This window comes from Mixophyes fleayi, chromosome 2, assembly GCF_038048845.1.
Source record: "Mixophyes fleayi isolate aMixFle1 chromosome 2, aMixFle1.hap1, whole genome shotgun sequence".
Lineage (NCBI taxonomy): Eukaryota > Metazoa > Chordata > Amphibia > Anura > Limnodynastidae > Mixophyes > Mixophyes fleayi.
Window position 1 is genome coordinate 183,700,776 of NC_134403.1, and position 14,045 is coordinate 183,714,820.

Below are 14,045 nucleotides of genomic sequence, written 5' to 3' on the forward strand. Positions count from 1 at the left end.
CTAAAGTTGGTAAATTATATCTAGTTAACATTGATCATAATAACCTGAAATAATAAGAGCTGTCTGCATCATAAATACATTTTTATTTTCTCCATTATAAATCAAATCAAATTGCCACTGTAATCAAATAATCCATTTATATTGCCCCAGTAATAAAAATAACCAATTTATATTACTCCTGTTATATAAATTAGAGATGTGCGCTGAGCCTCATGTTTCGGTTTCGAAACCGGTGTCGATTCTAAACCAACTTTGTGTTTTGGCTTTGCTACCGGTTTTGTCGTACAAATAAGAAAGGTTTGGATTTTGCATCTGGATTTAATTTAACAGTGTGAAAAATAGTTAAAAATGTCATTTTGAGCTGTTTTTACTACTATATTACTATTTATAGCATTAACATTCATTTCCAGTCTATTTTTAATGATCCTTTCACAATAGTCCAAATTTTCACCAATGTTGGCCAAAGTCTGCAGCGAGCTGTCTTAATGAAGGATTTTGTAACTTTGCTATAATTGCATTTGCTTTATCTGATTCAGTTAAAAAATTATAAACTGACTAATGTTGATATCTCCTTTTCATTGCACCCAAACTCCTTCCCACATTCAGGCTTACTATTACCATAATTGAATAAATAAATAACCACACGGACACCAATGTAAAGTTGGCAAAATGTCACAGTTTTTATCTAAACAAAAATGGTGGCGGAGAGAGCAATGCCAGTCAGCTAACAACTAATAGCAAAACCAAACAGTGGAAGGTCAAATTGCCATTACACCACACGGTCCTAGGATATACCGTATATACTTGAGTATAAGTCGAGTTTTTCAGCACATTTTTTGTGCTGACAAAGCCCTCCTCGGCTTATACTCGAGTGATGGAGATCCAGACCTCAATAAACAGTACTGAAGGGAATGGTGGTATATCCGGAGGCTCCAAACCGTATAGGAGATAACAATAAGGAGCAATGCAGAGCAGTGTTGGAGTGTATAACTCATAGCGCTATTGAAGTGCTAGGACCAAACGGAGCTAGGAACTTTCCTTCATATGACTTTGTGTCTGGATGGCTATTATAGGCTGCGCACCCAATCTGAATGTTTGCTTGCAGTCTTTAAGAAACACCGCGGACTGAGCACGGCTATCAAGAAATCGTGAGTTATACACTCCAACACTGCTCTGCATTGTTCCTTATTGTTATCTCCTATACGGTTTGAAGCCTCCGGATATTCCCTCAAGTACTGTTTATTGAGGTCTGGATCTCCTATATATCCTTTGTGATATATTACATGTTGGTATTGCTACACCAGTCAATCATCCTATTTATGTATAGTCTGGGAACAATACATTTGTTTTTATAGATTATATATATCATTCTTATTTTGCGCAGGAGGGAATATTCCCCTTCTTGTCAGTATATTTTATCTGATTGTGGCTTTTTTAATAAATGTATTTGTATAACCACGCCGGCTGGGATTTTGCATAGATTATCAATTCAATGTCATTTGTCCTATAGTGACTTTATGCATATTTAATTTAATACTTATTTAGATTTTGCATATCCATATCTCTGGACAATATCTGCGCTGGATGCTTTTTGTTCTGTACATTACCTATAAAACCAGACTTTGAAAAGATTTGTTGTATTCTGTTTGAGGGGGAGGGTTTTTTTTTTTGTAAACTGACAGATATCATCATCACCACTTATTTATATAGTGCCACTAATTCCGCAGCACTGTACAGAGAACTCACTCACTTCAGTCCCTGTCCCATTGGGGCTTACAGTCTAAATTCCCTAACATACACAGACAGACTAGGGTTAATTTGTTAGCAGCCAATTGACCTACCAGTATGATTTTTGGAGTGTGGGAGGAAACCAGAGCACCTGGAGGAAACCCACGCAAACACGGGGAGAACATACAAACTCCACTCATATAAGGCCATGGTGGGAATTTGGGAATTGCTGCATTTCCCATCCTAGGCTTATACTTGAGTCAATAGTTTTCCCAGTTTTTTGTGGTAAAATTAGGTACCTCGACTTATACTCGAGTATATACGGTAATCCTTTATAATGTTACATCTTTCTAGTAACTGTCATAAGTTTTTAGAACAACAGGAGAGGTCTTCACCTATAGCACCCGCCTTTCCCATAGAGTTGCGAGCACTCACAAGTATTGAATGCCCCAGGGCTTAATGTAATAAAAGCTTATGGGCAGGAACCAGTAGCACAGAGATAGGAGAAATGGGGCCAAAAGCACGCCCCCCATGTCCATTCAGAAGTAAGCAATAATTTAATTTAAAAAGCTGTGCGTGGCAGCTGCCTGTTACCAGCCGGGACACAGCCCTGGTATCAGAGTGAGCACACCACTTCTTGGGGGCCACCTCTACCGCAAGTCTCATGCAGTTCCTTTACCCTTGGGTTGGACAAAGCTTACCCGGAATGATTTTTCTTCCCTCAATCCCACATAAATATTTATGAGTCCCTTGGTTTGATTCAGAAGGGCAGCATTATGACACAGATGTACCTCACTGCAAGACAATGCCATCTTTACTTGCACCATTTACTTCCACTTTACCCGGGGAAATTATTTTTCCTCCCTCCACTCCACATAAATATTTACAAGTCCATGGGTTTGATCCAGAAGGGCAGCATTACAGTTCAGAACATATAAGGAAAACAAGGTAGGAAAGCCCTGCTCTTGGCTACCGATGAATACTCTGGCAATGTATTGTGTACCTAATCTTTGAATTTTTGTAGTATGGATGCAGGACACCTTCATCTACTTACTTTCCAAAATGCCTAACTCTATTCATTCATACCACTGTCCATTCAATGACCTCTGCCTGTTAATTTAATCACACCTGCATGCCCCAGCTGCCTGTCACTAGCCGAGATGCAGCGGCAGAATGAGGTGTCCCAGTTGCCCTGAGGTCAGAGTGAGTACACCCCTTCTTGGGGACCGCATCTGCTGCAAGTCTTGGGCAGTCCCCTTTACCCCAGGGTTGGACAAATCTTACCCCGGGCCATGATTTTTCTGCCCTCCATCCCACATAAATATTTACGAGTCTCCTGGTTTGATTCAGAAGGGCAGTATTATGGCACAAATGTACCTCACTCCAAGGACAATGCAGTCTTTACTTGCAACATTTAATATTGTGTCCTCTCATAATCTTTTAAATGTCTACTAATGCCACTGTCCGTAGTTGTCCACTGTTGTCTTAATGAAAATTAAGACATGTAAATCTGCGACAGGTGCATTTGCTTTCTCCACTTCAATTAAAAAAATAATTAAACATACTTTACGGTTCTCTAACTCCATCACATAGCATAGATCATCTTCCATCATATCGCCTTCTAAACATGTATTCATTGCCAGGTCCAAAATCTGTCCTGTTAATTTCTCTGAATGTGGACTTTCAAGTTCATTGTCAAGATATGTTTTCGGAAACTAAATTTGCACCAATGTAAGTATTATACATACTTACATGTGTGGAAAGGGCAACTATTGGCCTATCTCAGCTGTCTCTTTTACATATGTTTTACACATCACTAATAGAACATATAAATATAATTTATATACATTCCATATTTATATACATGGGTCTTGGGGACCACCTCCTCTGCAAGTCTCAGGCAGTCCCCTTTACACCAGGGTTGGACAAAGCTTATCCCAAAGGAATGATTTTTCCTCCCTCCCTCCTCATAAATATATACAAGTCCCCTGGTTTGATTCAGAAGGACAGCTTTATGGCACAGAACATATAAATAAAACAAGGTAATGAGAGCCATCCTCTTGGCAACCGATGAATACTCTGCCAATGTATTGTGTGCCTAATCGTTGAATTTTTGTAGTATGGGTGCAGGCCAGCTTCATCTCTAAGCATCCTCATTTATTTATATAGCGACAGCAGATTATGTAGCTCTTTACAATTGGGTATCTACTTGTCTAAATATCTACTGATGCGTCTGTCCATAATGGCATTGGATTGTTACTGCCTGTTTACGCTACATAATGCCTGCTGTATAAACTTTCAAATTTAGTGTGTGAGTAGCATTTTAGCATTTTTGTCTCTTGCGTCTCACACTAAATTTTAAACCTTCACACACAAACTCTCATTTTTAAATATAGATTTCATTGAATGACCCTTTCAAAATAGACAGGTATTGAAAAAATGGAAAAGATTAGAATATAATAATATATAGCCTTTTGGGGGGGAGTGCAGCTGCTTCTGAATCTCACATGCAAACACCCAGTTGTTTTTAAAAGAAAATATTTCAGTTGTCACAGCCCCACACAAGATTACTTTCACTAGAAAAATTTAAATTTTAAAGGAAAGAAATCTGGTTGTTTTTTGGATTCTGCTGCTAATAGTCTGACAGCAAAAGCAAACTGTTTTTCTCAAAGAATATACTAGTTAGTTCAGAATGATATCTATCTCTAACTCAGTCTGTATATACCGTCTAGTACTATTATATATGTGTAATGCAATGCATTAACAACCAACAGTAGCCACTAGTCTGTGTAAAGTGTATTTAAGATTGAAATTAATAGAAATTTTTCAGCAAACTATTGTAGCTGACTATTCTCTATGGAACTGGTTTACAATAATGACAGGATTCTACTGCTTTTCTATGTCCGTGTCACCCTTTCTGAGCAGAGCACCACAGCTAACCTCCTACATGCTATCTTTTCTAAAATGGCACTGGAGAGAACGAGGGCAGACTATATATACAAAAGAAGGGGCAGCACGGTGGCTAAGTGGTTAGCACTTCTGCCTCACAGTGCTGGGGTCATGAGTTCAATTCCTGATCATGGCCTTATCTGTGAGGAGTTAATTGGCTGCTATCAAAATTGACCCTAGTCTCTGTGTGTGTGTGTGTGTGTTAGGGAATTTAGACTGTAAGCTCCAATGGGGCAGGGACTCTGTACAGCGCTGCGGAATCTGTTGCGCTATATAAATAAATGGTGATGATGATGACGAAGAAGACTATCCAAAACTCACAAGAGTTTTGCACACACAAAAAAATCACAAAAATGGTGTTTCGCCTCATTTTGAGATCTGAGTTTGACGGGAGAAACCGAGTCGCTTGGATCCTCAAAGTCAGATTTTGTCGGACTTCAAGTAATCCAAACTGCTCATCTCTAGTATAAATAATCCATCTATTTTGTCTTCTTTTTAAAAAATAATACATTAATATTGACTGTTTGGCTGTTTAATAAATAATTATTTACCCTATAATTAATAAGTCAGTGTTAGCGCCCTAAAAGATACTTATTACTTTTCTGTTCTGACTGGCCAGATAGCTTAGATCACATGCGTGTTAGAACCATGTCTAAAAATCTGCCTTTTTTTCTGGCAGTTTGGGACTTCCCAAACAGCCACATATTGCATGTAATTTGAGTTTTGTCAGCCTGCAGAGAGCAGGCTAGTAAATCCAGCAGTTTGGTGCTGAAAACCGCATGCAATGAGTGACAGGTTGCAAACTGCACACAAAACTGCTGCTTAGTAAATGCCCCCCAAATTCTTTTTCTTTATAGTTATTTCTATTCCAATAGTATAAAAGTAGATCTTCAATTAAAACAAAGTGATTTCAGCAGCAATTTTTATTTCAGAAATTGAGTGATAAAAAAACCTTGAATATTGCACAGGTGGATTAAGTATTCAATGTAGCTTGAAATCCTCATTAATATTTCTGCATCTAATCAATCTCTCTGGTTTTCATCCAGGCAAACAAACTAAGAACAAAGACTTTGAGAAATACGCTAAATCCCACGTGGAATGAAACGTTAACATATTATGGAATCACAGATGAAGATATGATTCGTAAAACTCTCAGGTAAGCCATGTTGTACAGAGTCACTGCCTACACTACAGAGAAATACAACTGTGATGAGACTAAGTGGAATATTCATGTCTAACAAGAAGGGTCAACTGGGTCAGTGAGGGCTATTGCTTCGTCTCCATGGTGCAAGTTACCATTTTTCCTTTCATACGGCCCCAATTTGCTTTTCTATTTAAATATTTATTTATTCCACTTGGCACATTATCGGCACCACCCACTTGTCCCCTACCTCTATACCCCTCTACTGCATCTCATCCAATCTTATATATATGATTCATCCCTAATCGAGATCATAGAACATGTAATTAATACGTTAGTAATATGCAAATTTCAAAACAATGTGAGCAAATTGCTGCCCCCGCAACTTGATGCCCTAGGCCCAGTCCTATACAACCTTACCACAAATCTACCCCTAGGGTAGTTACTCTATAGTTGTTATAGTTTGTAAAAGTTTAGTGGCGGTGTAAGCCTAGTTATAGAGGATGTAACACAATGCCTGGTGTTGCTGTTTAATGTGTGTATATATATATATATATATATATATATATATATATATATATCTTCTGTGCAAACATATTTGTCTATTCTAAAAATGAAACTTCTCTTTTGGTTAATATTTGAATTGTTGCAAGCATAAAATTAGCATAAGTAGGGATATGCAACATACTAAATGTGGGCTACTATTGTAAAAGGTTGGTGATTTTATGCAAATATATTCTCATATATAAAATAATTCTCAACTGTGTTGAGATTGTGACTCCGTCAAGAGTATTATAAAATAGTAGAGCAATTCAATTTTATTAAGTTTCAGTTATTTACTCCAGATAGCATTTGACTCAATATAAAAGTATGATTTGTTAAACTATATTATAAGCGGTACCCTACTGACAAAGAAAAATGTACTAAAACAATACATAATGCATATATATGAATGGAACTTTACAAGTTATTTTTACTTTTGTGCTTGTAATCTGTACTTGTTAAGTGTTCACTTAGAATATTGTCTGTATTTGGAAAGATTTTACTTAAAAGGAAAAAGGAACGTGAGGCATCTTTTAAATATAATATGTAAGTTTATACAGTTAATACCAGATGATGGGGCATCTTTACCAGAGGACGAAACAGATGTTTCCACAGGCAATAGGGATTTTTGTTTGTTTCGCTAAATATAACTGGGTGGGGTAAGTGTTTCTGGCTGCAAGAATCCCGACAGCTGTTAGGTCAACATAAAAATTCTGAATAGTATCAGGGCGACAAGGAGGAAATATAGACTTAGTATGTTAGTGAAATAGAACTTTTGCTACATGCTGATTTTCTGGCAGATATGAAATGCGACTGTGTAAAATGTGTCCATGAACAAATGACGTCAGTTACAAGGGCCAGGGTGACAATGCCAGTTTTAAAGCGGCAATGGCCGGACCCCACGTCTGTATAATGTAACCCAGCCATTGTCTTGATTCTTGCAGCCTGAAAAGTGAGTACCACCGATATAACTAAAGGTTTCAACCTGCAATTTGCATTTGCAAGGGAAGCTTATTTAGCAATTATCGCATTGGACCTTTTCCTGCTACAATACTTGTTCTGTTCTCACATTCGTGGTAACAGATGAAAAATAATTTAAATAATTTAAAGCGTCATAATGTAATTCAGGCGGTGGGTCCCAACATTGCCGCTTTGAAAGCGTAGTTTTCACTGGGTCGATGGGCAATGACATCATTTCTGACTGTACACATTTGGATAAGTCGCTCTTTGAATGTGGACTTAATTAAAGCAACCAGAAAGCCTGCCTGCCTGTTACATGATAAGTTGCTCTTTTATATTGTCGGTTTTACAATAATCGTTATTGTTTTGTCGCTGTCATTTCTGTTGGCATTGTTATTGCCGAAATTTAATACCACATCCATATATCCCTCCCCTTGACAGTTGCCATTGTAACAAGATAATCAATGTTATTCACTTCACTTGTCAGTGGTTTTAATGTTGTGACTGATCAGCGTATATTAAAATATGAGAGACAATGCTAAATGCCTTCTATTTACTTTAAGATTAAACCATTGCTATTAATAAAGGCCTCAGTAAGAGCATTTTGTGTTTGAGTACTATAAATCTAACTAATAGTTTCGTCACCTTTTCTATGCCCTTGCCCTACATTTTCAGTATTCCATGACTGGTATTAGAGTTAGATAATACATTGAAAAAAAATACCGTACTAGTACCCAACAAAGACATGTGGATCCAGTGCCTGAATGTTGTGGTATGGGCACAAGTTTGACTAACTCATAATTCAGGGACAGGCAAACTACAAGACAGGTGGATCAGGTTCAAAATGCAGATCATTATAGTCAGGACAATAGCAAGTCCATAGTTACATAAGCTGTTACTTTTACAAAGTACTTTAGTCAGGCAAGGAAGCAAGTTCTGAGTGTAAATAGAAATGTTGTGTCCCATGCCCCATTGCAAACAATAGTTAAAAAGATTTTGCAAAGGTCCCAGCAAGATTGCACAGTAGAGATTGAGAGATCCAGTGGTAAAATGATATGGCTACTGCTTACAAACTATGAACTATTGGTTCAGGTACACCTTATAGAGATGCATAGCTCTCTATTCACAGCACTGTAGCAGAGGTACAGAAAAAACTCATCCTTTTTTGCAAATGCAATATTATGCTTACTGGGTCTGAGTCATTAAGGAGAACAAAGCAAAAATAGGAGTAAATTTGCTCCTGAACAAACCTTGATACAATGTAAAATGTGCAAATTAGTTTATTATTTTGCACTTAAAGAAAATACTGGCTGCTTTTTCATGTAGCGCACACATACTTGATAGCTTTTTTTTACACTGAAATTTAAAGTTGATCTAGGACTTGCCCTATCCCAAATATAAATCTGTCCCCGCATATTAAGTTTACCTCCCTCTCCAATGCAAAATGGTCTTGCGAAGGTGCAAAGTTACTCCTTTTTTTTAATTTACTTTACTTAATGAATCCGGCCAAAGGTGCATTTGTTTAAAAATGAAAGTAAAACAGCTCTGCGTACTCCCAAATTTAACAAGTAATGGATCTGTAGACATGTGCGCTGTTGAATTTGGGTGTAATTACTTCTTTTTATGCTCTCTTTAATGATTCAGGTCCACCAACTTTTACATTTGTGCGCAAATGATGACCTACATTTTGATTTTAGAACATTCAGCTGATTTCCGAGATATATGTCTATATGAGTGTATTTTTATAGGTTGTGCCGTATTGTTTTATTTTGATAACTTTGCCATTAATTGCTAATTATTTTGTTATTTATTAGGACCCATTGTTCATTGGAGTCATCTCATTAGAATTTCTCACTATACTCTATTTTCACATTCTTTAATGTTCATGATAGTAATAATATTCATCTTTTTATTATAATACACAGTGGTTTAAGTGGGCTGGTATATGATGGTAGGCCATACTACCACTTTCTCTACTGCCTTCATTGTAAAACTATTAATTTCCATTCACTTACATCTTCCATTTCCACATCATAACTTTTAGATTTCCACTTCGACCACTGATAATACAATAATATTAAAACTACAGATGGAGAAAATTGGTGCAATGCAATGGCTGTGCACACTGCATACATAAGACTGGACACATATACTATATTTAAGGTTACATACAAAATTAAGCATGTCTTGACTTATTTTCTCCATGACTTCATAAACTGAGAAATACTAGTTTTTTTTACAGTAGACATAACAATTCCTATAATGAACATCAATAAAGTTTATTCTTAAAATAAAACACAGTTAACCAGTACCGTCTCATTGCTATTTCAATATCCTCTCACTCAACTCAAGTTAAACCAAAACTTAAAAACTATAAAGTGCAAATGAGTATGTTTACTAAATTATTCTATATTGAAACCACTAAAAAAAAGAAGGTAAAAACTCACAGTTTCAGCCATGGTGAGTTCTATGGTTTTCCATTTTTTTCAGGTACATTATATATTTTATCTGCTAAATAAAAATTGTAGTTTACTGTTTTTTTTTTACTTTATATATTGTTTACTTTACTGGTCACACTATTACAAAATATTGCTATTGTATTATTGCTGGGGCTTCTGTTTCAATTAACATATGCTAAGTATATACATGCTTTCACTATTGTTACTATTATTATTATTATTATTATTATTATTATTATTACTACTACTACTACTACTACTACTATTATTTGTATCATTTATTATATTTTGTTCATTTTATTTATAAAGTCCAAATATATTCTTTAGTATTCTTTAGTACTGTACAGTGAGTATAAAAACATACACTGATTACAATACATAAACATAACGAGAGACAAGTGGAGAGAGGGCCTTACACTCAAGAGCTTACAGTCTAATAAAAATTGCTTAATTTCTTGGATGTGCCTTTTTTTGTGATGCTTCTGTAGATATTGCACTGCAGGGAAAAATGTAAAGTAGATGTAATATATATTTTTTTTAAACATTATATGGAAACAGGCAACTTCTTTTTTGCAAAGTGATAAATTGCAGTTCCCAATATTTATCTATATTTCACGTTCATCAAGATAGAATTACCTTATGTTACATTAAACAAATATAATATTATAAAACACCACCTTTATCCATAATCTTCAGATTTCAGATTACAATAGTTCTGTTCAAATATACCTATTGTCTTCATGTTATTCCTGTTTGTTTAAAGTCACTTTGTTGTGCAGTAATGTAAGATATAGAATATATTGGCTCATATATAAAAAAAAGACACAGGGCCTGATTCATTAAGGATCTTAAATGAAGAGGATTCTTATTTCAGTCTCCTGGACAAAACCATGTTGCATTGCAAGGGGTGCAAATGAGTGTTCTGTTTTGCACATAAGTTAAATACTGCCTGTTTTTTCATGTAGCACACAAATACTTGATAGCTTATTTGTACACTGAAATTTAAAGTTGATATGTGTGTGCTACATGAAAAAACAAGCAGTATTTAACTTATGTGCAAAACAGAACACTCATTTGCACCCCTTGCAATGTAACATGGTTTTGTCCAGGAGACTGAAATAAGAATCCTCTTCATTTAAGATCCTTAATGAATCAGGCCCACAGATATTAAGAAGTATACATAAAAAAAAGATTACAATCAACTCTTTATGTCAGATGTTGTTTATTGCGGTAGAATGTTAAAGATGGCTTCAGACAACTCAATGTTAAAGGGTAAATGAATACAAAACGATCTGGGGATATCCATGCTTATTTACCATGTGAAATTCAGAGCATGCATAAATAGCAAACATTGGGAATTCAGGACGGACATTCACTTTGTGATCTGTCTAGGTTTTCTCATCTCATGAAAAATGCAGTGTCTTTTTATAATAACTGTCAATCGTTTATTAGCTGGTAGTCTGGGTAATGTATTAATCTTGTCATGTGCATAGCCTAGTTGGTTTAAGGAAGGCCTTTAAGGGAACTAGGTGTGCACATAATATGTGTTTTTCTCTTTTCTAATCTTTTTACAAGATATAACTCATTACAATGTCAGACTTAACACCATATTACTGTCCTCTATAGCGGTAAAGGGGTCAGACCGAGTGGCATTCAATTTTGTCAAGATTAATCGAATCCATATTTTTGTTGACTCACTCTTCCTTCTTATACCTTTCCCATTATCACAATCATTGATAACTCTGCCAAGAAGACCTTCTGTCATTTTATATTGTATTGAATAATTGATGTGTAAATATTTTTTTTGTAAAAGCTCATACTGCCTTGTGCTAACATTTTTTTTTTCATGAAACTGCTCTACAAAGCGTTGAAGTACATCTGGGAAAAGACCTGCTTATTCATTATAAAATCTGGTAGTTTATATTAAAATACACATATCCATTATTCTGCTATAATACTAAACTAACATGCATATAGGAGGTAATGTGTCCTATTCTGATGGCTTAAAAGATAGTAGAGGTATTCAGAGGCCGTATAAAGGTATGAAGCCACAGACAGAGTGCTCTTGTACATGTTACAGATCTCCAAGGTGACTGTTAATATCTAAATACAGTACTACAAGATACATTGTTCCTTATAATAATACAACTAAATTGTATTTTAAAATACATGAAATAACAAGGCTACAAAATAAATTTGTGAGCCTATTAAAGTACAATATTTTGAACAGTAAGAGGAAATTATGTAATTAAAATAGCAGGAAATGTGGGAAGTTTAGTTTGCTTATAAACTCGTTTTAGGTGTGTTTTTCCAAAAAATCTCGTTCTATCCCATTATACTCATGGAAAGTCATTACACTGTAAGCTCTTATGAGCAAGACCCCGTCTTTTGCTGCTTATTTGTTTACTCCCAATTCATCCTCCTGTGCATCTTTTTATCATGCCTATTGCATATTCAGTACAACATAGGTTTGCTATATACATTTGTGTTTTCTGTTTTTATTTTGTAAACTGCATTTAAAATCTGATTGGTTACCACTGCCAACATGATATTTTCCTTTACTATAAAACATATCCATTATTTGGAAGAATAACTGACAATAACTAAAAACTTCTAATAAGTTATATATCGAGTCAGCCAATGCTTTACTTTCCAGATAGGGGTAAGCCCTTCAATGGTATTTGGAGCAGCCCACTGGCAGTTGCTGAAACACTTGTGCTATTGTTATTTTTTAGTTATAAAGTGCCTAGATGCCATTCAGTGCTGTATAATGCAAGATTTATATTAGACACAGCACAGATAGCAACACTCTGATTCAAATGGTAGTGGGAGAATTGTACATAGGAGCAGGGCCGGTGCTAGGGTCCCCGGCGCCCTAGGCACAATTTCAAAATCCCCCCCAGCACACTGCCCCGCCCCCTGGGTCTGAATGCGCCCCCCCGGGTCTAAATGTTCCCCTCCCCTCTCTTTCCTTACCTTAAAGGTGCTCCTCACTGCTACTGCTGAGTCCCGTCCCTCACTGACACTGTCGGGCCGTGATGTTGATGTCACGCCCGACAGTCAGTGAGGGGAGGGGGAGTGGAGGAGAGGAGTCGGAGATACGGTCCGCACTATCAGCTATTGGAGGGGAGGGCGGTGGTCGCGATCCATGGCCCCCTTGCCCCTCCCCACTCCCTGTAGATCTATCTGAAGCTGTGCGGCGGCCATGGAAGTTATGCTCAGCGGTCGCCGCACAGTATTACAGTGCAATAGTATCAGCATTTTACTTCAGTGGCGCCCACCAGAGCCCGGCGCCCTAGGCAACTGCCTAACCTTGCCTAATGGGAGCGCCGGGCCTGCATAGGAGCTTACAGTCTAAGAATATGTGGAAGTCAGTAATAGGCAGAGCAATATTGGCAGCCCTCAGTAACAAATATAATGACTGGGGCTAGACAGGGTAAAGATGGATGTTAAAAGCAGCAGGTAGTACTCAACAGGAAAGTTTATTTAAAGAGTTTAATTTTCAAGGAGCAATTAAAAACTAATTGAAATTAAGTTTTATTTTAAGCTTTTTATCAAAGCATGTCAGAATGAACATAAATGTTAATAGCAAAAAATGCATAACCTTTACAGCATGTCACTAACAATCAAAGCTAACAATTCAACAGTTGTTACACATTTCAAAGAACGTGATCATATAAAGAAGCTAAGCAGAGCTTACGGAGCATTGTCGACAAGGGTTATAGGTACAAAAATGAGACTAGAGACGTAAAGAGAAAGTATTATTTGCCCAGAAATTCGCATCCTATATAGCGTGTAGCATGTGGGAGCCACCCCTAGAGTTGAGATAGGCATTTGGAGTATTTAGAGAGTAATGGGTGGGTCCTTGGCACATACACAGGTTTTATAACATATAGTGTCCCTAACACAACCCCAAACTAGTTATTTAATTGGACCAGTGTCAATGAAGCTTTCCCACATATCAAAAAAATGCCTGGGTACACCGTTCCTTCCTCAAGCAGGCCTCAACCCAATCCATCTGGAACATGTGAAAGAGTTTTTCGAAAATAATGAAGGGACCAGGGAAGGGGGGGGGGTGCTCTAGACCCACATCTGGAAAATATTTTGTCTTGCAACAGCTGAGCCTGCCAGTAGAGGTTTCCTGCTTCCTTTTGATACTTTTATATATCTGGGCAATATTCCAAAGATAGCTCATTCTGCTGTTAAAAGGAGAATGTCACGGGCACTAGGAGTCTTTACCCAGTATCACCCGCTGATGGTCTTAT

The 14,045-nt window shown here is 36.8% G+C and overlaps 1 protein-coding gene across 3 annotated transcripts in view; it reads left to right on the plus strand.

Moving 5' to 3' along the window:
* DOC2B (double C2 domain beta) overlaps positions 1–14,045 on the plus strand; it is a 595,594-nt gene that overhangs the window by 305,328 nt on the left and 276,221 nt on the right. For all 3 annotated transcript variants that reach the window (XM_075195056.1, XM_075195057.1, XM_075195058.1), the window contains one exon: positions 5,724–5,833. In XM_075195056.1, coding sequence (XP_075051157.1) covers positions 5,724–5,833 — 110 coding nt within the window. The remainder of the gene's footprint in view (positions 1–5,723; positions 5,834–14,045) is intronic.